The sequence below is a fragment of the Pelodiscus sinensis genome, chromosome 32 (genome assembly GCF_052426305.1).
Source record: "Pelodiscus sinensis isolate ZL-2025 chromosome 32, ASM5242630v1, whole genome shotgun sequence".
In the NCBI taxonomy this organism is placed as follows: Eukaryota; Metazoa; Chordata; order Testudines; family Trionychidae; genus Pelodiscus; species Pelodiscus sinensis.
The window spans coordinates 16,015,440-16,042,473 of NC_143083.1; the positions used below are offsets into that span (position 1 = coordinate 16,015,440).

Here is a 27,034-nt window from a genome sequence, read left to right on the forward strand (position 1 = left end):
CTGGGCTTCCTCTGATGCCCTTGACCAAAATTTCTCACTCTCCACCCCTCCCCCTGTCATTATTTTGCTTGCAACCTTCAGGCATGGAGGGGCCTGCTGGGTGAGGCCTGTGGGGGGGGGCATCCTTTTTTAGTGTAAAATGTTCAACAGCTTCCATATGAGAAGAGCTGAAAAAGACTGGGATTGTTCCTTCACAGAAAGAAAGGACTAAGGGGGGGATATGATAGAGGTCTATAAAATCATGAGTAGCATGCACATATCAATAAGGCTGTTAGGGTATGTCTACACTACCCTCCTAGTTCGAACTAGCGGGGTAATGTAGGCATACCGCACTTGCAAATGAAGCCCGGGATTTGAATTTCCCGGGCTTCATTTGCAAGTGTGGTATGCCTACATTACCCCACTAGTTCGAACTAGCGGGGTAGTGTAGACATACCCTTACTTACCACACAGGAACCAGGGGTCACCCAATGCAATGAATTGGCAGCAGGTTTAGCACAAACAAAAGGCAGTATTTCTTCACATGACGCACAGGCAACCTGTGGAACTCCCTGCCAGGGGATGTTGTGAAGACCAAAGGTAGAAGTGGATTCAGAAAAGGATTAGATAAGTTCATGGAGGAATAGGGCCACGAAGGCTATTAGTCAAGATGGTCAGAGGCACAGACCCATGCTTTGGGTGTCTATAAACTACTGACTGCCAGGAGCTGGATCTGTGAAAGTGCAGCCACCTTTTCAAGGATGTGTGGGATCCATGTCTTATTTCAAGCCTCTCTCTAAAAATTCTTACGTTAATCTCTTCCTCCTACTCTGTGCATGCTCACCGCACACTAGTGCAAGAGTCACTCTTAAGTGATGGTCTAAAACCTGGTAGTCCACGAAGTAAATTTCAGCGTCCCTTTGTAAAAAAGGAAATGTCTGATGTAGGTGCTGGAGTGAGGGTGTCTGGGGGCTGCAGCACCTCCTGGCTTGAAGGATTAATAACAACCCACATACATGGCTCCCGTCTCCAGCTGTAGCGGTACCACTGATTTCTGGTTCTTGTGGTCAGAGTCAGTTCTCACGGTCAGACGCAGAGGCCATAGGGCTTTTGCAGTAATCCGCCACTGTGATTATGGAGAAAAGCCTGAAAACGTGGAAAAGAATACAGTGTATTTTTTAAAATCTCTTGAATTTTAAGCCAGTCTCATGATTTTTGGAGGGCCTGATTTCATGCCTGTTGAGAGGCTGGGGTTGGTAATATTGTGTATCCTCATGCACAATACACTTGCATTCACTCTTCCACTTGGCATGCCTTCTACTTGCTCATTGCTCACTCAGAGGTAAAACTCCATGGACACAGACCACATTTGTGTCCTTACACATACTCAACATGTGTCATCTCTTGAACCCAAAACACAGATGCCACTCAGGAAGCTCTGACCTCCCCCAGCCATGGTTTCTCATGATCATTCTCTCAACTTTCTCTGTCTTCTTCATTCATACCACCCAAATTCTTGCACCCACCATCAGTTATTAGCATATGCACAATGCACGGACACTGTTCCTTCATACAATCCAAGCAGTCACTTGACACATTGCACGGGTTCCCAAACTGGGGGGCGTGCCCCCATGGAGGCCGTGAAGAAATACCAGGGGGGATGCGAGGTGACCCAGCCTCCCTATGCCCCTCAAATTTTGCTGCCCTGGTCAGTTCCTTTTTTTTTTTTTGCTCAACAAGTTTTGCTATTTTTTGGGGGGGGGGGGCATGTGGGTTTTTAAAAAATCAAAAAGGGGGCGTGATGCCGAAAAGTTTGAGAACTACTGTTTAGTGTGTACACAACACATGCCTGACCCCTCCCGCACACACAACTCTGGTCTCCAGCATGTTGCTGTTGATCCAATCAATCATTTTTGCACATGCAATCTCACCTGCATGCTTTTGTGCACACATGCACTCTTATGCACTCTTGCACACGCAGTAATTTCTCTTGCACGCGCAATCTCACCCGTGGGCCTTGTTCTGTACACACAAGCTCGCTGTTTGCTCTTTTCTTGCACACGCAAGCTCGGCACACTCCTGCACTTTACTCTTTCAATGTCTGTCTCACACGCTCCTTCTCCCATTTTTTCACACGCACTCTCATTCTCTTCCCCGTTCCGCCCCCCCCCCCCCCCCCCCCCTCCCTCCCCTCTCTCTCTCTCTCTCTCTCTCTCTCGCCTATCTGGGAGCTCCTGCCCCTTTAAGGGTTAACCTTCCTCTCCACTACATCGCCTTCCACAGATTGACACATCCTCCTGGCGGCAGGTCCCGGCCGCCCAATCAGCAGCAGCCAAGCCGTGGCCCACGTGGGGGCGGGCCGCTCCCGCCGCGCTGCCATTGGCCAGCCGGCTCGGCGATTGCCCGCACGAGCCAGGCCCCACGTGGAGCTGGCGCTAGTTCATTGATCGCTCGCTGCCCGCAAAGCGGGAGGGGCGGCGCGTGGGCAGCCCCCGACTCCGGCCCGCTCCGCGCTGGGTGCAGCCGCCGGGCCCGCGGCGCGGTGAGTCCGGGGGGGCCGCTCCTGTCCTGCCCCCCCGCCGGGCGCTACCTGCTGCGCGGGGCAGGGCCCGGCCCATTGTGCGCGGCGGGCTGCTGGAGAGCCGGGCGGGGGGGCGCGTTGCGGGGCGGAGAGACCGTGTTAGGGGCGAGGGGCTATTGGGGGGCTGGGGGAGCCCCAGTGGGGTGCAGGGACTGGCAGGGAGTTGGGGGGGGGTCCCCGTGGGGAGGGGGAGCCCCAGTGGGTGCAAGGACTGGCAGGGAGTTGGGGGGGTCCCCGTGGGGAGGCTGCTGGAGAGCCGGGCAGGAGGGGCGCGTTGCGGGGCAGGGGGCGGAGAGACCGTGTTAGGGGCGAGGGGTTATTGGGGGGGGGGGGGGGCTGGGGGAGCCCCAGTGGGTGCAAGGACTGGCAGGGAGTTGGGGGGGGGGGGGGGGGGGGGTCCCCGTGGGGAGGCTGCTGGAGAGCCGGGCGGGGGGGCGCGTTGCGGGGCTGGGGGCGGACAGACCGTGTTAGGGGCGAGGGGTTATTGGGGGGCTGGGGGAGCCCCAGTGGGTGCAAGGACTGGCAGGGAGTTGGGGGGGTCCCCGTGGGGAGGCTGCCGGGGCATCACGGGGTGGGTATCATTTGCATGGACATGCTCGTGGTGGGCTAGGGAGAGGCGTTGCTGGGCAGGGCATTGCCCCCAGCTGGAAGTCCTGTTCCACCCTGGCTGGCAGCGTAGGGAGCCCTGGGAGCCGTGCCTGGGGGGCTGAGCCTTTTCAGTAGGGGGGACAACCTGGGGCTTGCAGCAGCGAGGTGCAAGGCAGCAGGTGGGGTCTCCATGACACTGGGCGAGGGATGCGGGGTTGGTGGTGTTGGACCTTAGGCCGTGCGTAGTGATCTGGCCCCTGAGGTTGATGGCTGAATGGGCGAGGGCTGGTGGAATATTTGAGTGAAATGATTACCGGGGAACAGGGAAGGGGCTTCTCTGCATGTGCAATGGCGGAGGGTCTAGCTGTTTTGGGACTTACAGAGGAGGGGTGTAGGGCAGAGGCCTTACCACTGAAACTTAAGCAGCAGTTCTTGGTGGGATCTCGCCTTGTTGCCTGATTGGAGGGGGAGATGAGAAGCAGTGGCTGGCTGGAGGTGCGTGCTCGTGGGGCTTTGGCAGGGCAGGAGTGAAAGAGATTCTCCTCTTTTGAGTTTCCTTGGGTCACACACAGCTGTCCCCTTCCCCCCTCTTTCAGAGCCTGTAGCCTGTGGGAGCTGGCTGCCTTCCTTGGGCCTGGGCCCAGAGAGAGGATCCTGCAGCTGGTGGCGCGAGATAAGGCTGGGATAGCTGGCCTGTTCTGCTCCAGAGATGTTCCCCCAGAGCCGAGCCCCGGTGAGTGCCCTGGTTACATGCGTTCCTTTGCCACAGGCCTGCAGCCCTGTGTGGAGCAGCATCGGGGAACCCCTTGTGTTAATCGGCTGGATTCCCGAGGCTGGTCTGTCTGCCTTGCCCCGCCTAGGAGAGTGTCCATGCTGCCGCCTTGGCACAAGAATCGCACGGGTGCAGCTCTAGGGGTGAATTTCAAGCCTTGCGGAAAGCTGTGTGGACCCTCTTATTCCAGTTAACTGGCTGCAGGGGGCTTAACAGCATCCTCCTCAAACTGGCGCCACCTGGGGGCTTAGGAAAAGCTCGATTTCAGGGACCCTCTGAGGGTACGTCCCACGTGTGTCTCAGGGCCAGCGTTAGCCGGCTTGGCTAGGAAGCCCAGGCTGGCAGAGGATTGCCCTTGGAGGAGCTGAGTTCCTTGGTGACAACTCTCCCTTCCCCGGAAATGCCGGCTCTCTGGCTCTCCCTTGGGAGTTGGCCCCAGGGATTGGGGATTCTTCAGTCCTGGTCCTGGACCTCTGTGATCCCCCTCCCAGAACCCTGGTCCGTCCCAGGCTGCGTGGGCTGCGAATGACTTTTCCTTCCATGCCCTCCGTGCAGGCTCATCTCCAGACAGCAACCGTGGCATCGGCAGCCGCCAGCACAGTTTCTACAACCCCTCAGTCCCTGAAACTGACCTACCCAGAAACATTAGACCGGATCAAGGAGGAATTCCAGTTCCTGCAAAACCAGTACCACAGGTACCACGCTACCAAGGCCCAGCGGGCCAGTGAGGACCGGTACCCCTTTAACAGGCTGGGCAACAAACGCACCCCTATCTCCGGGCTGGGTGGGCGGGTGGTGGCGCGAGCCTTGAGCCGAATGAGCAGCAAGAGTGTAAGAAGCTACCTCGGATCCCTAAACGCGCTCCTTGTGCAGCGCTGCCCAGCCTGTTTACAGCCCGTCTAGGTCTCCTGTGCTCATGGCCAGGCCTTCTGGTACCTCCTAACATGGGTCATTCATCACGAGGGCTTTTGCACATCTCTCCCCCCCCCCCCACCCCCCCCCCCCCCGATAACTGGGATCCAGATTCCTGCCTGTCATGCTGCCAGTCTGCGGGATCCCTAAACGTGCCCCCTTCCCCGCCCCTGCTTTGTAGCTTGCTGCATTTGGAAAGCAGATGAGAAAATATCGAAACTTCCCGCAACCTGTATTCCTTGGAGCTCAGAAACCGTGACGTGCTCTCCTTCCTGTGTGCCTGCACAGGCACCCCCATCCTCCTTTTCCTGCTCCCTCCTTCTTGGCAGATGGGCTTTAATGGATTCCTGCCAGTGGCCCTGTTCTTTAGGCTAAGGGTGGGCAGGCCAAAGTTTTGTGCAAGTCTGTTACACTCAAGCCTCGTGCTTCTGTGCCGCCGCCTAATTCTTGTCATCTTGGTGGGGGGTGGTGGATTGGGGGGTGTGTCTCGCTCTCTGTATTTTTACAGCTTGAAGCTAGAATGTGAAAAACTGGCAACAGAAAAAACAGAAATCCAGCGACATTACGTCATGGTGAGCGTTCCCTCTGAAGCGAGCGGGGTGGCGCTCCCTTTCCCCAGCTCTGAGTGAGCGCAAGACAAACTGGGTTGGGTTTCCTTGGCTCCTGGTTTGGGGGGGCTGCTGGCTGCGTGACCTTGCTCCTGGGATGAGCCTGGCTGAGCTCTGCCTGGATGGCTGTCTGCGGCGTGTTACTGCTGCCGGGGAAGGTGGAGGGAAGCGCTGATCTTGGGACTGACTGATCCCCGATCGGTGCAGGGGGAGGAGGGAATTGGGAGGCAGGTGCAGCCCCTTCCTTGCTCTTCTGCTGGAGTTGAGGGGAAGGGTTTGGATTCTGCTGGTTAGTTTCCCTTTTCTGGCTGGGCTGGAAGAGAAATGGAGCCGGCCTGCGAGGTGCAAGATGGCTTGGAGGTGGGGGCCTGGTTTGGTCGGTGGCTGTATTGTGTGTCCGTTGGCTGGGCCGGGCTGCTGGGGAGCTCGCTCTGCTCCTGGCGGAGCTGTTTGGAGCATGAGCCCCAAAGGAAGGAATTGGGGGGTCTGGCTGACCTGGCACATGTGCACTGAGGAGGGTTTTGCAGTGGGGTCTTGGCCCTTAGCCGGGCATCTCCCTCACTATCCGCCGTGTCCTTTCCCTTGCAGTACTATGAAATGTCCTACGGCCTGAACATCGAAATGCACAAACAGGTGAGTCTCTGGCGTGCCTTGGCTTCCTGCCGGCTGTCTGCAGTAGCTCACGGCCGCCTCGCCCTCTTCCCACCCGGTGGCCAAGCCTTGTCCCAGAGAAACCCAACCCTGTTGCTGTCAAACGGCTGGGGGCGTGGGTTCCCCCAGAGCGGGGGCGGGGAAGGGTGTCGCCCACCCTGCGTTTCCCCTTGTTGGATGGGATGGGGGGCAGTTTGGCGCTGTGGAGAAGGACAAGCGTCACTGTGGCTGGGTGAGAGAGTAGAAGATTCACCAGCTCCGCCACTAACTCGCTGTGTGCCCTTGGGACTGTTTTCTGTGCCCCCTCTGATTTCTGGCCGACAGAGGCGGACTCCTGTGGCAGGTGCATCCTGTGAACCTTTGCCCGATGCTGGAGGAGGGGAGTTCAGTGAGCGGTGGTGGGGGGGAGATGAGGTCCAGGCCTGCACTCTCTTCTCCCATTGCTGCCAGATCTGCCACTCTACCCGCAGTGGCCACCCGGCTTCCATAGCTGGGAGTCCGTGCGGGAGCAGAGGTGGGCGTGGGGAGGCAACTCGAGGGGCTCAGAGACTGAGTCTATCCTGGCCTCCCCCCCCCCCCCTGCACTGCACACTGGGTTACCAGCTGCTTGGAGACAGGAGGTTTCTTCTCATCTATTTTTAAAGAGGCTGCATAGGAGTCTGGCAGCATGTGCCTCAGCCAAGCACATCCCTTCCACCCCCCTCACCCGCCTGTGGACTCCTGCACCCTTCCCTGGCCAGCTGTTGCACGGGTATGACTTGGGAGCCTGCCAGGGTGGCATTTGGTGGGAGACCTGTCTGCAGTCCAGCCTGTGTTGGGGAAGTCCTTCGCTCCAGGCTGCACTGCCAGCTGCCCTGCTCCCCGGCCTTGCAGAGCTGGCCTGGTTCTCTGCTGCCTTCCCAGCGAGAGGGAAGAGGCCACCTGGTGAAGCCAGAGGCTAAGGGAAGCATGAGCCCCTCCGGTGTAGGAGCCGAAGGGAAACGGACACCACTCTGCTCTCTGCCCCTCCCCCTCGTTTCATCTGGCTGCTCGCTCGCCCGCCGCGCCGCTCAGACAGCAGTATTTACTGCCGATTCCAGGTGCCGCTGGCCGCGTGCCAGCGTGCTGTCTGCACTTTTAACGAGGGCCCGTAAGTCTCGGCTCTGACAGCCAATGGCCCTCGGGTGAGAAGTGGGAGCTGCCCGCGCGGGAGGCCGCAGGTTATCGGTGCCGCGGGGAGATAGCGCCGCTCCTTTGCGTGGCTTGCGCAGGCGGAGCCTTGGTCTGCAGCTTGTCCGGTTCCCACCGAATGCCCCGAGCCCGCTGCCTGCTCCATCCCCCTCGCTGCTGCCTCTGCCAACCCGCACAAGCCCTACTTGATTTTGCTTTATCGCACGCCGCTCGCTGCTGGCATAAAGAGCGTGTCATTAACTTAATGCTCAATAAGGAGTCTCGTTAATAAAGCGGACGAGCGACTGAATGGTCTGGCCGAGGAGGCGTGCACCCGCCGCGCCTTGCGGAGACAGGTCTCCTGCCCGTCTCTTGAGCAGCTCAGAGAAGGAGCCAGGGCCTGCCGGGAGGCTCCTCTGCAATCGAACCGGCTGCTACTAGCCAGGTGGAGTCTTAGGGGCTGGGGAACCAAGCCAGCTCTGGTGCTGCTGCCAGGAACCCGGGGGCAGCTGCGGTGGCTGGAGCCCTCCGTTCGAAACGAGTCGAAGGGAACCCATCTCTGCCATCGCACGCTGGTATTCTCGCTCGCGACTTCGAACGATCGAAGGCTCCGCATCCCACCAGCTCTCCACCTGGCCCGTTCAGCCCCCTTTGACTGGCTGCCGGTCAGTACCAAGCAGGACTCTGGTAAAGCGTCTCCCCAAGCTGGCTGGCTGCTCCCTCGTGTCGCGTGCCCCTGGCGTGCCCGGCTTTCCTGTGTGAGCACTTTGAAGAGGCCACTGGGGGAGCGGGCCAAGCCCTGTTGGATGGATTTCTTCTCTGGCCAGTTCCCAAGCTGGGAAGGCAGCCCTGGTCCCTAAGCATCCAACAGGGATCCGTTGCTCTGCTGCCGAAGGGGCTGGATTTTAACGGCTGCTCTGTGTAGCACTAAAACCCTGCAGTGGTCAAGGCAGGAGAAGCTGCAGGCGACTCCCAGTGAGATGATATTTTTGGCATGTTCTTTGTACCAGGAACAACATCTTCCCCCCTTCTCCCTCCCCCCCCCCAAAAAATCTGCCTGGATTTGGACTTTTCCACCCAAAATAGCGAGCGAAGTGGAGGGGGAAGGGAGAACAAGCCCTGAAAACAGCATGATCATTTTTCATGCTGAGAGCGTTAAAGTGCCAGTAAATTGCACATTAACGAGCGCGAGCGAATTGGAGGCAGGGCTCCCTGAGGAGCTGGCTGCCCATCAGTGCATTAGGAAGGAGAATCCATCACTGCTGGCCCCAGGAGATGGCTAAATCCTTCCCAGAAACTACCTGCTGCCAATTTTTTTTCCTGGGGGCTGGTGTGTGTCAGGGGAAGGGCAGAGGCTGTTTCCTCCTTGGGGCTGGGGGGAGGGGAAGGACGCAGGGAGCACATGGCTCTTGGCTTTGTTTTTCATGGGGCTGAGAGAGATCCTGTGGAGGCTCCAGCTGAGATCGGGGCTTCATGGGGCTGGGTGCTGGGCAGATGGTCCCTCTCCAGAAGAGCTTGCAGTTCCAATGGGGCCCAGAGAGGGGAAGGGATTTTCCCAGGGCGTGGCAGAACCGGGAATGGAATCGGTGGTCCGGGCTCCCAGCGGCTCCTTTGGCACGTGGCTCTAACGAGGGTCGTTGGCGATAACGGGGGTACTGAGCATCGCTGCCGTGCTGCACAACTCTGGTATGTGGTGGTAGGTCAGCATCCCGGGCATACTCCCCTGCCAGGGCCCTGAAAGTCTCCTGACATGGGAGTCTAACTCGGAGGCTGCTGGCCTGCCTGTAGCCCGCACAGCCTGTCTCCCTCCACTCCCGGGGTGGCCTGGATCCGCCCCGCTGGGACTCAAGCACAGAGTAGCCCCACTCTGCTTTTAAGCAGCTGGCTGCTCCCTCTCGTGCTCTGCTCCTAGAAACTGGTCAATGGGAGTAGAGAGATTTTGCTGGGGGCGGGGACAGCACACGAAGCCTCCCCCTCCTCCCAGCACTCAGCCGCAGGGGGCAGCTGGCCTTTCTGAGCTGCCTGGGGCTGCGGCAGGCAGGGGGCTGCTGGCTGGGAACTGCCTAGGTAAGCGCCTCCTGGCCAGAGCCTGTCTCTGGCACCTGCTCCCTCCCTGCCCCAAGTCACCACCCAAACCCTCTGCACCTTCCCTCCCAAACCCTGCCCCAGCCCAGAATCCTCTCCGGCTCCCATATCCCCTCCCGGACCCTGCACCCCAAGCCTCTGCCCCTCAAAGTCCCTCTCAACCCCTCCCTCTCCTGCCCGCCCCCCATCCCCTACTCTGGCCTCCCTCCTGCACCCTCTCCATAGGAAAGCATGGCCCTTGGCCACTTACTAAATCTTGGAGTGTCCCCTCCACCCTAACGTATTGCCCACCCTGCGCTACGCTGGGGTCCCAGCACAGACCCTGCCTCTGGGACTGTGGTGCTGACCAGCGCGCAGGGAGAATGGGGGCTACAGCCAGCCCTGCCTTTACTCCAGCGCTGGGAGAGCAGAGCTGCTTAGAGCCCAGAGTTGGGGGGGCTAAGTTACCCCTCCCTGCCCCACATCCGGGTCTGTGCTCCGGAGGACTGATTGACCCAGCCTTAGGGAGGGAAGCTGATCGGTTTCTGGAGTTCCGCAGTTTGGAATTCCCCAGCTGATTCCTGGGGGGCTTGGCTCCCCCGTGTTTGAAGGGGTCCCTGTCTCTTTAATTCCTTTCAGCTGCTGAAGCTGGATCTGTTTTTTTGCGGGGGGGGGGGGGGGGGGGGGGGAAGAGTCTGTCTGGCCTTGCCCAGCTTGGGCCATTGATTGAAACATGGTGCTGTCCTCTCCACCTCTTTCCTCTCCCTCCCTGCTCTCTTCCTGCATTCAGGCCTCCTGATTGCTTGTGGCACTTGAGTGTTGCAGAAAAACAGCAGCTGTAAGGAGAGCACCTCTCCAGGGCTTCCTGGCAACCCAGCCCCCCAGAGTCAATTAGTGCTCGCAGGGCTTGGGGGGCTGCGGGAGAGGAGACCTGGGGCTGGACGTCTTGGCAGGACACGGGTGGGGTGGGGGGAGCAGGATGGAGCTGATCGCCAGCCCTCAGCACTGTCCAGACCACGGCCCCCTGGCCCCCAGCTCTAGAGTTGTTGGAGCGTGACACTCCAGCGGCGACTTTAAAGGGCCCCAGGAGCTGTCGTAGCAGCGCCCCCAGCCCTTGAGAATCTCTGGGCCATTGCCCCTCCCGTGGGCAGGCCTGCCTGCCAGCCATGCGGAGCTGCTTGCACTGAGGGCTGGTGACGTGTTCTCCAGGGTGGGGTGTAGCTGACAAGCTAGCACCCGGTTTGGATGCTGGTCTGGGGGCCGAGTTCCTGGGCCCCTGGCGGAATGGACCGGGCTGGGGCAGCCCTCGGCACCCCACACTCCCCTCGCCAGGCCTTTCTGCTCCCTAGAGTGCCCTGCCTGGGGCTCCGGCTGCAGTAGCAGAGGCTGGGACCCCCAGGCCCTTTTGAAGGGCCAGACTCTGGGGCAATTGCCCCTCCCCCCCCACACCTGATGCTGGGCTCCGGCTCGCGGGCTTCCCACCCAGCACAGGAACTGCGGCAGCCGGGGCAGAGTTGAACGCGGAGCAGGCCGAGTCGGCAGAGGCCTGGGGTGCAGGGGACTCTGCCGCTTTCCCCTCTGGGGGAGACGTGCTGGTTCTCTAGGGAAGCCGAATGGTGCCCGTGCAGTAAGCGCGGGGCGCTCTGGGTCCCATGGCAGCCGGCTCCCGTAAGGCTGACGGGCGTCGCATGGGCACGTTGACAGCAGAAGAGGCCTTGGAAGGCCTCGAGGTCCCTGCCAGTCCTAGTATTCTATGATGCATCCTGGTGCACTGGTCTGAGGAACGGCTCGGCAGGGCTAGGCCTCTGGCATTCTGTGCACCTCTCTGCTACAGCCCCTGTTCAACTGGGAGCAAGTCACAGCCCTGCTGGGCCTTCTCTGTTTTGCCACCAGTTTAAAAAAAAAAGTGAGACCTCCCTCCCTCTCCAGTGAGGAGGGCGAGAGAGCTAGCTTCTGGGAGCCTCAGCTGACGGGCCAGTGCATGAGCTCATCGGTGCTGGGAGGACCTATGTGTGTATAATTCAGTTTGAAATGCAGCCAAATCTAGGGTGGGACGTGGTAACTGCTTAGCACCAGCAGTGCTACATTGTCAGTGAGGGGATCTACATGTGACAGGATAAGATTTCAATGGAAGCCTGCTATGAACAGCAGGGCTTACTTGTGGTGGCAGTAGTGGGATTGTGGAGATGGAAGGTAGTATTGTGGTAGGGTCAGGACATGGGGCTCTGTGCTTCTGCTCATGGACAGGGTGTCTGAGTCTCCAAGCCGAAGGCAAAGGGCAACCCTTGGAAGGCAAGGGGGGCTGTTTCTTGAGGTCTTGTCAAGGTGTGCCCAGCCCTTCCCAAGTCCGTGGTGGAACAGAAGTAAAACAGGGCAACTTGATAGTGCCACTGACGTGTGTCTCTTCCCTTCCAGACGGAGATTGCCAAGCGGCTCAATGTGATCTGCGCCCAGCTCATCCCATTCCTGTCCCAGGAGGTGAGAAGAACCTGTTGCCTCTGCGTGGGGGGAGGGAGGAGGCGTGTGCTCTTCCAGGTGCGCTGGGTGGGTACCAGACAGGGCTTGCGTGGGCACGGAGGTGGGGGTGGAGGCAGGCCCTTCCATTTCCTCTTCCTGCCTTGCTAACGCAGACCCGAGAGCTGATGACTGTTCTGGTCTCCTCCCAGCACCAGCAGCAGGTGGTCCAGGCGGTGGAGCGAGCCAAGCAGGTGACTATGGCAGAGCTGAACACAGCAATCGGGGTATGTGAACCGCCCCCCGCTGCTGGCCACAGTGTCCCGCCCCTCCTGGGCTTCACGCCGCCTCCTGCCCCTGGGGCAGCCTCGCTCTGGGCTCTCTCCTACTTTAGCCGGAGCGGTGGCTGTCTGGGACCTTGGGCTGCGTCTATCCCATAATGAGCTCAGAGGGAGGGTGGGGAGGGAGGACTGAGCAGCTCTGGCATGTAACCCGTGACCGGTGGGGCTGTGGTTCTGTTCCTCCCGCCCCGCAGCCCTACGCTGCTTTCTCCTCATTCCTGGCCCTTTCAAATTGGCCCTGTGGGGTGGAGTCTGAGTTCCAGGGAATCCTGTGCCGGGCAGAAGGGATTTTGCTGCAGGTTTTCCTCCGCACTGAGGCAGAGTGAGGGGTGGTTGATGCTGTTCACCGGAAGGGGGGGGTCCTTTCTCTTCATCTCCTCAGAGGCCAGTGAAAGTGCCTCCGAAGGTCCCCCGGAGAAGCCCTCTGAGAGGAGGACGGGCTAGCTCATTAACCCAAGCCCATCGAGCCCCACCCGCCACAGACCCTAGAACTGTCTAGCAGTGTGGCTGCCCCCTTTTTGGGCAAGGGAGGTGTCGGAGACCGGCGCGGGCCGTGGGGGGGAAGAGCATGGAGCTGAGCCCCTTTGACGGGTGACGAATGCGCCTCAGGACAGCGACAGTCTGTCTCTGGCGTAGCTAGCCAGGGCCTGCTTGGGGGTGCGTGGCCAGCCCCCTCGGTGCTTTGTAGGGGAGGATGAGGGAAGCTAATCCGGCCCCAGAGCCGAGAGCAGGGGGGAAGAAAGAGCGAGGCAGAAATAAAACCAGTCCAAGGGAGGAAACAGGGCCCCAGTGAAGGAGCAGTGACAACTTGCTCCGGAGCTGCAGTTAATGAGCAGATTATGAGAGCCTCGAAACGGAGGGACATGCAAATGCTAATGGAGCAGGGTAATTGGATTTGGCACGGCATGCCAAGGACTGGGGACATGAGACGCGGAGCAGAGCGTCTGGAAGAAAACGCGGCGTGCGAGGAGGCCGGTGGGCGCCCCAGCAGACGGGGAAGCGTTATGGATCCTGGCGGTGAGGAGGGCTGGCAGCTTGGCGCTTGCAGGCTGGGATGGGAAAGCCGATCACGGCCGAGAATTGGAATCCGAGAGACCTGGATGTGACAGAAGCAGGAGAATAGGGGCTGGGGAGAAGCGGTCTCCCAAGTGAGGCTCTGAGAGCATTAGCACTGGCACAGCTTGGTGAGGCAGAGGAGTGCGGCTTAGGAGGTGGAGCTGGATCAGGGCAGGGCTGGATAATCGGGTTGTGAAGCTATTTTGCTGCTGCTGCTCAATAGATTTGGGTGCTGAGGATTCTGCAGGTCGGGATGCGTGTGAGGGATTGCTTAGCCACAAGCATCCGCCCTCTTTAGTAAGGCCTGGCAGAATCCAATGTGTAGATACAATTTTGATATTGATTATCTTTAAGCATTTTTTCTTTTAAGAAAATATATTTGCATTTTCACCCTTGTGGGAAATCATGGGCAGACTAGCCAATAATTATTTCTTGGCGGGAGATGCAGGGATTGTGCGTTAATGGTTATAAACCTTTATTTTTCAAACTACCAATATCTTGTGTATCAAAATATACAAAGTAAAAATCTTTGAATTAAACACTAATGAGTTTACGTGGCGGAATTTTCTTACTCAGCCTATCTGTAAGTTTCGCTGATTATTGATAGAAACAGTTTGTGAGTGTACTGTGAAAATGACATTTACCCACCAAAATCTAATCTTGCTATGCCTGTTTTTAGTTGAAAGGATCCAATCAAGCCATATTGTAACTCCAGATTCATTCTCTGTATTGGTTTTTTTAAAATCAAATATCCCTAAACCTTCTTATAAAAGCCTAACGCCAAGCAAGGTGCTTCTCTGAAAAGCTTTCTGTTTACAGCAGGGAAAATTTGCTGTTTAGTTTCCCCACCTAGGCAGTGCAATCCTCAGAAATGCAAATGAAACCGGACTCTGAACAAAAGTGAAACGGACTCCTCTGATCTCAGAGGGACGTAGAAGGTAGCGTGCAGAATGCGAAGGGAATTGCGGTGACTTTGAATCCTACCTTGTTGGGGGCTCAGGTGCAGAGGGGATGGCTTTGCGCTTGATAAGTGGCCCTACTGGGGAACAGGCGTGTGGGGTTTTTGTGGGTGGGTTTTTTTGTTTTTGTTTTTTGCCACTCTCTTTCCAGTAGTAGCCAAACAAAACTTGCCTGCGACCAAGGAAAGGGGAAGTGGTAGCTATGTGAAGCAGAGGGTCCTCTCCCAGCCTGGCTCGTGAACTCGGGAGGCTGGGGGAAGCCAAGGCAGCTGTGGAAGAGGCAAGAGGGTTATTTTGGCTGCCGTTACCTCGGAGCCGTCTCCAGGGAAGGCCAGGCTCATGTCCTCCCATCCCCGCGGCTGTGCCGTCTCCTGTATTTCTTAAAGCGGCTGTAGTGCTAGGTGCTGGACTGAGTTTGGGGAGAACTTCAGTCTCCGGTCCCTCGCACAGCGGCCAGGCAAACGCTGTCTGACCATGGGCTCTGTCTGTCTCTCGCAGGTCTTGGCCATTGGTTGTTGGGCTGGCCCTGGAGAGCGGGGGGGGAGGGGGGACAGGCACCTCCTCCCACCCAGCGCTGGTTTGTCAGGGGGGTGGGGGGGCTGCACGGGGTCTCATCTTCCCTCCCTTCCTCCCTGCAGCATCAGCTCCAGGCGCAGCACCTGTCCCACCACGCTCCACCCATCCCACTGACCCCTCACCCCTCCGGCATGCAGCCCGCCAGCCTGGCCGGCCTCGGCGGTGCCTCCGGGCTGCTGGCTCTCTCCGGGGCGTTGGGTGCCCAGGCCCAGCTCCTGCCGAAGGACGACAGCGACCTGCGAGGTGGGCTGGGGGCTAACCCTGTCCCTCCTCGGATGGAGTCTCGGGCGTTTCGGTGTCTCCGGGGCACCGTGCGCTGTTGCGCAGGGGCTTAGCGAGGGGCAGGGGGGCTGGTGAACACAACTCGTCCGTGGGGCCGGCCTCTGTAGAGGCTGGGGGGGGGGGTTGGGTTATCCCAAGGAGTCCCGGGGGCTGGGCACCTCTTGGGATGGAGGGCACTGCATCTTCTCCCCCCCTCCCCCCGCCTTGCTGCCTGAGCCGAGCCTCCATCCTCCCCGGTAACCAGCCAGGCCGCTTAGCAGCCTTCCCTGGCCGCAAGCTGCAGAGGTGGGTGGCAGCAGCTGCCTCCCGGTGAGATGAGCTGGGGGGGTGCTGGAGAGCGTGTGCCGGGGGGGGCTGGAGATGAAAGCAGCACCCTCTCCTCTCTTCCTTTCTTGCCCTGCTGCTGATCCGTGTTGCCATGGAGACAGAGCGAGACCTGGGTCCCGTAAGTACCCCTCCTCCTCCGCCACCGTGCATTGTTTCCCTCCAGCTGCGAAAGGCTTTGGCCAGGGAGATTGGGGGTGAGGGGGGCTTAGAAGCTTCCTTTAACCGTGGGGGGAGGGGGGCGCAGCTCTGGCGGAAGTGGGGTTGCAGTCTCTAGCAGCCCCCGGCTGCGTGCAGCTGGTACGGCGCTGGCGGGCGGCCACGGTCACGGTGGATTGAGTCCCCCCCCCCCCCCCCCATTCAGTGTTGTGAAGGGGGGGCTTGGCTTGTGGGGGGGGCTGGAAAATGGCGCACCCCTGGGTGTGCAGTTCTGGGGGGAGGAGGCTGCACCCTTCTGACTAGGGCAAAACCGTCCCTTGGGTCCCACTTGGACTGAGCCTTTCTGCAGCTTGACGCCGGCCCCCGGCCCCTCCGCTCCCGGCTTTGTGTCGGGGGCAGGGTTAGTCTCCATGTCCCCCTTCCGCAGCTCGCACTGCAAGTCGCAGGGCCACATCTCTGCCCGGGGCTAACCTGGGGCGTCTGCCCTGGACTCAGTTGGCCTGATGCCTCCCTTCTGATGCCAGGGCTGCAGCGGCTCCCCAGCAGCCCCTGGTGTGTGGGCGCTCACCCACAGGAGGCCTGTGAAGCTTACACCTGGTTTAGTGCTGGGGAAACTGAGGCAGGGGTGGCACACAAGGGGTGGATGCCAGGAATCCCAGCCCCTGCTAACATCAGAGTGGGGGAGTTGTCTCCTTTCTCTGCCAGGGGACACAGAGGGCTGCCACTTGGCTGCCACAGAGCACACAGGGACAGATCAGCGTCTTGCTAGCCCCCTTGAACTCCAGATTGCTCTGCCGCTGAGCTGGTGGCCAGGCTGCCCAGTGCAAGTCTCTGGGCTTGCAGCTCGTTCCTTAGTCACGCTGGCCCCCTTGGCCCCCTTTCTCCTGGAGCGGGAGCCTAACCGTGGCCTGGAGGAGCCGTGGCACCCGCCTGGCCGTGTTGCAGCTGGGAGAGGAGGTTCCTGCTGCCTGAGTGTCAGGTGCTCAGCTCCTGGAGGAGCCCCCTTCTGGCTTTGCGCTCTGCCCCCTTGGCCACTTGCAGGGCAGAGGCCTGGAGCTGGAGTCGGAGGGGAAACAGCCCTGGGCTGTCCTGAGGCAGCGGCCTTGTGGGACTGTCCCATGTGCGTCGATGGCTGGAGGGCCCGGGGCTCTGCCGGGATCTCTGCCCAGCCTGCAGGGCTAGCAATCCCTCTTTAAAAGGGGAGTTTGGGGGGGCCTGTTTCAGCCTCCTGCCATGTTTGCTCCTTGTCTCCGTCCCCAGAGCTCCCTGGCGCTACCCAACGGGGAGCGGGTGCGAGCCATCTCCGAGTACCTGAGCAGCAGCAAGAAGAGGAAGGCCGAGGAGAAGGACTTTGTCACGGACTACGTGAGTGGTTCTTTGCAGGGAGGGTGGGGGTGCATTCCCGGGGCAGGGGAGGGGTGGTGGGGAGGGCTCCCTGCTCCTAGCTCTGGGTTTGCGTCTGCCCAGCTGTGCCCTGACCTGCCGGGTGACGCGCCGAGCCTGGTTCCTGGCTCCAGCCGGGCTGGGCCCTGTATGCGGGGCCGCCCCAGCTGCTGCATGCGAACGCGCCTCTCTGCGTTTCAGGGCAGCGACGCTGACAAGAGCGAAGACAACCTGGTGGTGGACGAGGTCAGTGCTCGGGCGATCGGTGTGCGGCGGGGCTGAGGGTCAGTCTGGAGGGGTCTAGCCACGCTGTGGCTACCTTGCCTTGTGGGAGGGCCTTGCCCTGTTCCTGTGTCTGCCCCTGCTCTAACTACTAGCTTGCCCTGCCTCTGGCTGCTGATTTGTGGGAGGTGCCTGGCTCCCCTACCGGTCAGAAGCAGGAACCTCCCACCTGAGGTCGGTGGGTCGATGCCGATCTCGATCTCTCTCTCTCTGTCCCACAGGATCCCTCCTCCCCGCACAGCGCCCACTCCTACTCCTCCCGGGAGAATGGGGTGGACAAAGTCCCGCTGCCGCGGAAGGAGGCCGTGCCCCTCAGCCCCACCTCCATGGCCTCCTCCAGCAGCACCTCCCCGTCCCGGAGCAAGGACCCGCCCACGGTACGGCGCATCTCTGGGGGGGGGGGGGGCATTTGTGTCCTGCTAGCCAGGGAGGAGGGGAGGGCCAGGCTGAACCGGAGTCTGATCTCCCCTGGGCGCCACCTTGGGAGTCTGTCCGAGTCTCTGCTCCCATGGGAGCGAGCAAGATGAGAATCCGGCCCTGTGAGGAGTGTGTTGAGTGTGCTAGCAGTAGCAGCGTGGTGGCGTCAGCCTGGGCTACACCTCCCCAGCACAGTCCTGCCTGGGAGCCTACGGGCGTAACCTGCTGCAGCTGCTCTGCTACTTCCAGCCAGCCAGCACCCCCTGGCGGAGCTCGGGGCTGCCCCATTGCATGTGGGCCAGGCTGTGGGGTTTTGCTCTGCAGCCTAGAATCCGGCTGCCTGCTCTTTTCAGGGGTGTAAGGAGGCAGGTGAGAGGCGGCTCCTCCGGCCCCAGCAGCAGGGCTGGGTTAAGAAAAGGGCTTTTGGGGTTACTGTCCAGGGTCCCAGGCCAAAGGCTGGAAACTCAAGTGCAGCTCGTGAAGCCCCTGTGGGGGGTGGACTGCTTTGCGCATTGCCATTCCTCCCCCAGGCTGGAGCTGCATGGCCACAAGTGCCGGGAAACTGTCCCCCAGGCTGCCCTCACCTGACAGCTCCACCCCTGCAGCTCCCATTGACCAGGAATCATGGCCAATAGGAACTGCAGGTGGGGGGGCTCCCAATTGGGAGCTGCCCTAGATAAGTACCCCAGTTTCCTCCTTTACTCCTACACCCCAACCCTGAGACCCCTCATGCACTGTAACCCCTCCCCCTCACCCCCTGAACCTGCATCCCCACTGCAACCTCCTGCCCTTAGCCCCTTGCACTCCACACCACACTTACATTTCTTACAGGTACTGTCGTACCGCAACTCCCCACCTTCTGCTCTGAGACACTCTCCCCAAGAGGGGACATGTTGTGTTGGGACATGACCTGTAAGAAGCTTAAGTTACTTTTGCCCCTGATTTAGACTGTTCAGCTTAGAAAAGAGGAGTCGAAGGGGGGGATATGATAGAGGTCTATAAAATGACTGGGGTGGAAAAAGTGAATAAGGAAAAGTTATTTACTTATTCCCACAGTAGATCTAAGGGTCACCAAATGAAATTAATAGGCAGCAGGTTTAAAACAAACAAAAGGAAGTTTTTCTTCAGCACACAGTCAACCTGTGGAACTCCTTGCCAGAGGATGCTGTGAAGACCAGGACTTTAACTGGGTTCAAAAAAGAGCTAGATAGCCATTGATGGACCTAACCTCCATGAATCTATTAGCCAGGATGGGTAGGAATGGTGGTGACGGGAGGGATCACGTGAGGATTACCTGTTGTGTTCCCTCCCTCTGGGGCACCTGGCATTGGCCACTGTCGGCCGACAGGACACTGGTCTGGATGGGCCTTTGGTCTGACCTGGTGTGGCCGTTCTTATGGTATCTTGCTGGGCCTGGGGGTTGCTGTGCAGTGGGTGGGAGGGGGCTTGCCTTGAACAGCCCGGGGTGAAGGCAGCACCTTGGTGGCTGGGTGTCTGAGCCGGACTCTGCTTGGAAGGTGGAGAAAGCCGCGACTCCCGGTTTGAAGTCCAGCACGCCGACGTCCCAAGGAGAGGCTCCGGCGCCAGGCTCCAGCAGCAGCACCCAGCAGTTCCGCCCGGGTGCGGCGAAGCCCTCGGTGGATTCTTTAGGTAGCGGGAGGCCACGGGGCAGGGGGGCAGCGGGAGGCCGTAGGGCAGAGGCCACGGGGCAGGGGGGCAGCAGGAGGACGTAGGACAGAGGCCACGGGGCAGGGGGGGCAGCGGGAGGCCGTAGGGCAGAGGCCATGGGGCAGGGGGGCAGCAGGAAGCATTCTCCAAAGCAGACTGGCTCCGTTGGCTTTGGCTGCCCAGGGTGCTGCCTGGCTCGGCCCTGAGAGAGGGGACTAGACCCCAAACTGACGCTCCTCGTGCCCGGAGAGGTGGTTTCTGGACTCTGGGCTAGGCCCGGCTGGGCGGGGGGAGCAGCCCTCGCAGCCTCCTCACCTTCGCTACCCCTGAGATCATCTGGTGACTGGAGCGGGGCACCTAGAGCCAAGTCACCAGCTCCCAAAGCCACGAGGCAGCTAGTGGCTGTGGCTGGATGGCAGGTCCGCAAGGGCGTGTCCCTGCTCAGCGCGTGGCCTGCACGGCCAGGGGCACGTGGGGATCCCACGCCAGGGGCTCTGCAGCTAAGCAGGCCCTTGGGCGGAAGGCTCTGAACGGGCGGACGTGCAGCCTCCCCTGGGGGTGCTGCCTCGCTGGCGAGGCCTGGGGCGTGGGACTGAACTGTGGCGGGTGAGCCAGCTCTCCGTGGCCCCACGCTGGCAGGGCCGGTCTCTGCAGCGAGTGGCCAGAGCAGCCTCTGCCGCACTTGTGCCCTCTCCCCTGTTACCAGCACGTGCGGCACCAGGGCCTGTTTACACCACAGCTTGGTATGGCCCCCTCCTGTTCCTGCTGTGACTGTGGCTTTCTCCTTTCCCAGCCCTGGGCCTGCGGAACCCGCTGGCCATGCAGAGCTCCTATCCGGCCGCCTTCGGCATGGCACATCCCTCCGTCAACGGCGACGTGGCCGGAGCTGGCGCCTATGCCGGCCTGCACCTCATGTCCCCGCAGCTCAATGGGGCAGCGGCGGCCGTGGGAGCCGCCGGCTACGGCCGCTCCCCTCTGGTGAGTGTCCCGGAGGGGTGGCAGGGCAGCGCCTGGTCGCTTCTGAGGGTAGCTGAAGGGAATTCTCTTCTCTGCTTGGCTAGGTTGGCTACGACCCGCACTGCCACATGCGAGTCCCGGGGCTGTCGGCCGGCCTGCAGGCGGGGACCTCAGGCAAACCGTAAGTACCGCATGCCCCGGGGTGGGGCAGGGAGCGGTGGAGACCCCCTCCCCCCGCCCCTGAGCTGGTGTGGGCTGTGCCGAGGTGGTGAGCCCGGGGTGCTGGGTGGCAAAGCAGATCCAGCCACAGATGCTGGCTCTGAGCAGGTGCTTCCCCTGGAACTCGCCCTGGAGGAGGTGCTGCGTTTGGTGCTGGGCTTTCGCTAATAGACGCTTGCTCCGTGGAAGCAGAGGGGTAGCTGGGCCCTGTTTGCACATGGGCCTGGACCTTCCTGATGCCTGTTCATCCATCCCTCCCCCTGCAGCGCCTACTCCTTCCACGTGAGCGCCGACGGGCAGATGCAGCCGGTCCCCTTCCCGCCCGACGCCCTCATCGGCACCGGCATCCCCCGGCACGCTCGCCAGCTGCACACCCTGACGCACGGCGAGGTGGTCTGCGCCGTCACCATCAGCAACTCCACGCGGCACGTCTACACGGGGGGCAAGGGCTGCGTGAAGGTGTGGGACGTGGGGCAGTCTGGGGCCAAGACGCCTGTGGCGCAGCTGGACTGCCTGGTAAGGGGGAGAGATGATGTGCAGGACGAGAGCAGCAGAAATGGATGAGGGCTATTTCCTTAGACCAGCAGGGGGGATGAGAGGTCTATACTCTCATGACTGACTAGAGAATTATTTACCCTTTCATATAACGCACAGTCCAGGAGTCACCTGATGACATGAGTAGGCTGAAGGATTAATACAGATATCAGGAAGTACATCGTGCAATGTATGGCCAAACTGTGGAACTCACTGCTGTGGGATGTTGTTCTGGCCAAATACCTGGTCCTTTTCTGAGCCCAGTTAAGTGCATGGAGGTTAGGCCTGTGATACAGTCCTGTGCCCAGGGCATCCCCCAAATCTCTGCCTGCCAAGAGGGAGAGATGGGGGTACCCCCCAACATGCTGGTCCTGGCCATTGTCAGATGCTGAGCTAGATGGACCATTGGTTGGATCCGGTGTGACCACTCCCACTGCAGACTTGGGGATGGTCCCTGCCGGGCTGGGTGCAGCCTCCATTGTTTGTGGGTGCAGGGGAGAGCACGTGGATGTGTCCAGGTTGGGGAAGCGGTTAGATGGGCATCTTGCATTTTAAGTGCATCCCTGGAGGTGCAGCGATTGCTGGTGCAAAGTTCCTACCCAGAGAAACACGGGAGCTTGTCAGCAAATTCTCCCGAATATCCCCCCTCCGCACCTTTGGGGTGGGACCTGGCCATCGGGCTAATGCCAGGGTTCGAGACGGGACGCTAGCCCAGCAGCAGCGCCACAAAGAGGCGGTTTGGTGGCAGTTGTGGCCTGTGGCAGCCTGGATCGCACTGTCGTGGTGCTTGTCTGGCCCCGTCATTGGACTGTCTTGGCATGTTGCTGTCTGGCCGTCCTGTGCTCTGGCAGTGAGAGACGAAGAGCGTGTAGGCATTTGTGTGTCCCAGTGAGTCAGTTTAAAAAATGAATGGTCACAGCTTGAAACCCTGGTCCGTGTCTTACCCCACCCCCAAATTTCACCTCCCTTTAAACTTTGCACAGATCACTTGGTCTTTTTGCCTTAGTTTACCCATCTGCAAATTGGGCCTAATATAACTGAGCTGCTTTATTACAGAGCTGAGCCTTGAATCAAGCAGTATGGCCTAGTGAGTTGAGCGCTATCTTGGGACTTGGAAGGGGGGGGTTGGGTTCTCTTCCTTGCTCTGCCATTAGCCTGCTGGGTCGCCCTGTGCCTCAGTTCCCCACATAGAAACCGGAGGTGATGGTACTGCCCTCCTTTGCTCAGTGCTTTAAGATCTGTGGATGAAAAGGGTGTGGTGATAAGGTCAGCGTGCTTTACCATAGGTAGAAGGTTCTATGCATGTACCAAGGGCTAAGTCCTTCCGTCGCAAGCCCCCCGGTTTGAGGAACACCCGCAGCAGCCCAGTGCCGGGTGAACACACGTGTGCGGTACCCGCAGAGCCAGCCTAGACCTGTGCATCAGGGCGGGTACGCCTGGCTTGCAACGCTCCGCCCAGAGTCCTTACGATCCGGTGAGAAACGCTCTCCCCGTGGAAGTTTGTGCTGAGCGGTTAGAGGCCTGTGAAGGATTAGTATCGCAGGCAGGGGATAAGCTCCCCCTCCCCCACAGTCTGTTTTTGGCCAGCTGTGTAACCAGTTTCGCTTTCCCCCGGATATGAACGTTAGGGCCCTGGTCCTGCAAATGCTTTACACACGCACCTAAAGTTAAGCAACTCGCGTGTGTGCGGGATTGGCTGGTCAGTTTTTACTCTTGCTTGTGTGGACCGTAGTCTTGTGTTGAGTAGAATGAGATCCTGGAAAATAGAATTGCAAGGCCTCCAGGGCGGGGGATGGGACCTGAAGCTTTTTTTAACACTGACTAGATTTCAAGTAACTACAAAATGCAGAGCGATGTTTTCCTGCTGGCCTTCAGGCTACAGTCTGGTAAGCGATCTTCTTCCTGGAGTTGTGCTGACCTTGAAGATATTGATGCATAAACAAGGAAGTGGATGAGTCATGATTTCAAGCTGCTTTGGAAATTCAGGGTAGGAGCAATCAGTATTTTTGTACTTGTAGGTGGTGCATACATCATTGGGTAAGCGTCTGATTTGTGTTAGGAAGGGGAGAAGATAATGGTCCATTGTAGTCTATAAAAATCCATGAACATGCATGAGACAGGGAACTGCTATTGTCACCATCTTACAGGTGGAGAAACTGAGACATGACAAGGCTAAGTGACTTGACCAAGGTCATAAGTGGAGTCTATGGCAGAGCTGGGAATAGAATCCGGGTCTCCTCCAGTGTTCTAAGCACTAGATTCTTCCCAGCTGGGAGAAGGGCTTGTGTCCCTCCTCACTAATCTGCTCCTCCAAGCATCTAGCCATGAGTCCTATCCCACATACTCTTGCATGGTTGCTTCTTTTGCTCATGTGCCAGAGCTAGTAGTGTCTGGGGAGAGCCGGTGCTGGGGGTTTGAATACTGGAACTGGAAGGGACCTCAGTCGTCAGTCCAATCTCCTACACTCACGGCAGGACCAAGCACCATCTAGCCCATCTGACAGGTGTCTGTCTATCCTGCTCTTCTATATCTCCAGTGGTGGAGATTCCACAAGCCCCTAGGAAATTTATTCCAGTGTTTCACCCCCCCGACAGGCAGGAAGTTTCCTAATGTCCAGCCTAAACCTCCCTAGCTGCAATTTGAGCCCATTGCTTCTTGTCCTGGCCTCAGAGGCCCAGGAGAACAGGTCTTCTCCCTCCTCCTGGTAACGCCCTTGTAGGTATTTGAAAGCTGCTGTCATGTCCCCTCTGTCGTCTTTTCTAAACTAAACAAGCCCAGTTCTTTCAGCCTCCCTTCTAGCTCATGTTCTCTAGACCTTCCATCAGTCTTGCTGCTCTTCTCTAGACCCTCTCCAGTTTCTCCACGTTTCCTGACGTGGTGCCCAGAACTGGACACGGCACTCTAGCTGAGGCCTAATCGGCGCCAAGTAGAGCATCCGTGCCCTAGTGAAGTGAAGGCCCCTCTGGGGCCCACAGGTGTTTGGTGCTGGAAGCCAAGCTCCTGAGGGTTTGGGATGCAGGTCTCTTCCCACCGCCCAGATGGGCACACTGCAGAAGGTCCCATCCACTGGAGTTTCTCCCTTACGAGTCCCCTCCGGAGCTGGGAGGCTGCGACTGGCTGCTAGCTGGACTCAAGTGGCCATCTGAGCCCTGGCGTAACTGTCCCCTCCGCTTTTCCCGCTCCGTCCCCAGAACCGCGACAACTACATCCGGTCCTGCAAGCTCCTCCCGGACGGGCGCAGCCTCATCGTGGGGGGCGAGGCCAGCACCTTGTCCATCTGGGACCTGGCCGCGCCCACCCCCCGCATCAAGGCGGAGCTGACCTCCTCGGCGCCCGCCTGCTACGCCCTGGCCATCAGCCCTGACGCCAAGGTCTGCTTCTCCTGCTGCAGCGACGGCAACATCGTGGTGTGGGACCTGCAGAACCAGACGCTGGTCAGGTGAGCGCTGGGCATCCCTTCCCAGGATGCACTGCAGCGCTGCTGGAGAGGGGAGGTGCTGCCCTGTGCCTGGCCACAGGCCCCTAACTTGCAGCAGGTGACGGCGCCGGACGGCCCCTCTCTCCCCTCCAGGCAGTTCCAGGGCCACACGGACGGCGCCAGCTGCATCGATATCTCCAACGACGGCACCAAGCTGTGGACGGGGGGGCTGGATAACACGGTGCGATGCTGGGACCTGCGGGAGGGGCGCCAGCTGCAGCAACACGACTTCAGCTCCCAGGTGGGTGGGCCATGGCAGTGTTCCCTCTAACGCCTTCCATCCATGTGCGGAATGCATTTTGTGTGTGCACCACCAATAGAAACGTGCTGCCAGCTGTGGGCGCGATGCTGAGCAGCTGGGCGACACTTGACTTTTCCTGGGTGCTCACCCAGCTTACAGGACGCATTAGCCATGGGGCACCACAGAGGTGCCTGATTCTGCCCTCTCCCTAGATCTTCTCGCTGGGTTACTGCCCCTCGGGGGAGTGGCTCGCCGTGGGCATGGAGAGCAGCAACGTGGAGATCCTGCACGTGGCCAATCCGGACAAGTACCAGCTCCACCTGCATGAGAGCTGCGTCCTCTCCCTCAAATTCGCCTCCTGCGGTAGGGATGTGCGGTCGCTTCTAACCTGCTGTGCGGGCCAGCGGACCCATGAACCGCCTGGTTAAAAGGGGAGCATCCTGCCACTGCAGTGATGCCCTGTCTGACCCTACAGCCCCAACCCTCTACGCCGTCCCTCGTCTGAGCCCCGAAGGGAAGGCGACCAGCCCCTCCCCCACTGTGCACCAAGGCAGCTCGGCCGTGCCCTTGCGGGAGTTGGAGGAAGCAGAGGAGCCTTCTTGACCCTGGGCACCATGCTCAGTACCCCCTGAAGCAGGAGTCTCTTGCTTCTCGTTCCCTTGGCATCAATCCGCCAATTTGCTGTGCCTGAGTCCTCCACGAAATTCACCTTTGGATTGACATTTTGGTGCATGCCCCCAGCTCGGTGGGTGGGGGGTGGGAGACCTCCCCCCATTGCTTGCCTTGAGCCAGGCGTGCCCCCTCCCTCCCGTCCTGGTGACACGCTGCCACTCTGCCGCAGGTAAATGGTTCGTGAGCACAGGGAAGGACAATCTGCTGAACGCCTGGAGGACGCCCTACGGCGCCAGCATCTTCCAGGTGAGCAAAGGGAGGTGCTGTTCCTGCCAGGGAATCAGTGGGCAAGGGGTTAAACTGGGGACAGCAGCAGGAGAGGCCATCGCCGCAGGAGACCAGTTTAGCCCGGTAGTAAATTTGTCTTAATCCGTTATCCTCAAACAATCAGCTCTCTGAACTAGCAGCCGTGTGTCTCCCGGGAGGGCTTGCTAAGTAGCTCAAGGCCAGCTGGTATAAATCAGGGCAGCGGCAGTCCAAGGCAGGAGGGACCGTTCCGCGATGTGCTAAGTGAGCCGGTTTCATCTGTCCCCTTCCTTGCAGTCGAAGGAGTCCTCCTCCGTCCTGAGCTGCGACATCTCCACGGACGACCAGTTTATCGTGACCGGCTCGGGCGACAAGAAGGCCACGGTTTATGAGGTCATTTACTGAGGGCGAGCTGTTCCAGCCCTCCCCCTGTGCCCAACGGACAAACATCCACAGCAGTGTCTTTCCAAAGAATCCCTGCAAGGGCGCCGTGTCGCAGCGGACGGCCAGCGCGGGCCCTCGGCCGCTGGGGCTGGCGCTCAGCCCCCAGGCCAGCGTGGGCCCAGATCTGGCGCTGGGCGCTCTGGTTTTTAATCTGAACTCGGGAGGGTTTTGTAACCGTTGTACCCGTTGATTTCTGTTGGTTTTTTATTGCTCCTGGCTGAGTTGGGAAGGAGGCGGCTGCTCCCCGGTGCTGCCTGGCTTTTAGGTTGTATTTAATAAAAAACCGCCCCCCTTGGTCCCCGTGAGAGTGGTGAGCCACCGCAGCCCTAGAGCAGAGCCCCCAGGCAGGGCGGGGCCCCCAGCACAGCGTGTGTGCGCCCCCTGGGTCCCCGTGAGAGTGATGAGCCACCGCGGCCCTAGAGCAGAGCCCCCAGGCAGGGCGGGGACCCCAGCACAGCGTGTGTGCCCCCTCGGTCCCCGTGAGAGTGGTGAGCCACCGGGGCCCTAGAGCAGAGCCCCCAGGCAGGGCGGGGCCCCCAGCAGAGCGTGTGTGTGCCCCCTCGGTCCTCGTGAGAGTGGTGAGCCACCGCGGCCCTAGAGCAGAGCCCCCAGGCAGGGCGGGGACCCCAGCACAGCGTCTGTGCCCCCTCGGTCCTCGTGAGAGTGGTGAGCCACCGCGGCCCTAGAGCTAAGCCCCCAGGCAGGGCGGGGCCCCCAGCAGAGCGTGTGGGCCCCTCGGTCCCCGTGAGAGTGGTGAGCCACCGCGGCCCTAGAGCAGAGCCCCCAGGCAGGGCGGGGACCCCAGCACAGCGTGTGTGTGCCCCCTCGGTCCCCGTGAGAGTGGTGAGCCACCGCGGCCCTAGAGCTAAGCCCCCAGGCAGGGCGGGGACCCCAGCACAGCGTGTGTGTGCCCCCTTGGTCCCCGTGAGAGTGGTGAGCCACCGCGGCCCTAGAGCAGAGCCCCCAGGCAGGGCGGGGCCCCCAGCACAGCGTGTGTGTGCGCCCCCTCGGTCCCCGTGAGAGTGGTGAGCCACCGCG

At 59.9% G+C, this 27,034-nt stretch overlaps 1 protein-coding gene across 5 annotated transcripts; it reads left to right on the forward strand.

The window, feature by feature from the left end:
* The first annotated feature begins 2,363 nt into the window (after positions 1-2,363).
* Positions 2,364-26,293, forward strand: LOC102462844 (transducin-like enhancer protein 1). 5 transcript variants are annotated; one of them, XM_075902556.2, is made up of 21 exons: positions 2,364-2,521; positions 3,745-3,881; positions 4,476-4,615; positions 5,341-5,404; positions 6,029-6,073; positions 11,720-11,782; positions 11,935-12,045; positions 14,753-14,933; positions 15,401-15,417; positions 16,716-16,820; positions 17,040-17,084; positions 17,342-17,497; positions 19,055-19,187; positions 19,999-20,183; positions 20,267-20,343; positions 20,648-20,897; positions 24,107-24,354; positions 24,487-24,634; positions 24,847-24,997; positions 25,476-25,552; positions 25,850-26,293. In XM_075902556.2, the coding sequence occupies exons 2-21, from the start codon at positions 3,858-3,860 to the stop codon at positions 25,955-25,957; spliced, it is 2,328 nt and encodes a 775-aa protein (XP_075758671.2). In that variant the 5' UTR covers positions 2,364-2,521; positions 3,745-3,857; the 3' UTR covers positions 25,958-26,293. The 5 variants fall into 5 exon arrangements, with proteins under 5 accessions (XP_075758671.2, XP_075758674.2, XP_075758675.2 ...); XM_075902559.2 differs by having other exon boundaries at positions 11,935-12,012; XM_075902560.2 differs by having other exon boundaries at positions 11,971-12,045.
* Positions 26,294-27,034: the final 741 nt, after the last annotated feature.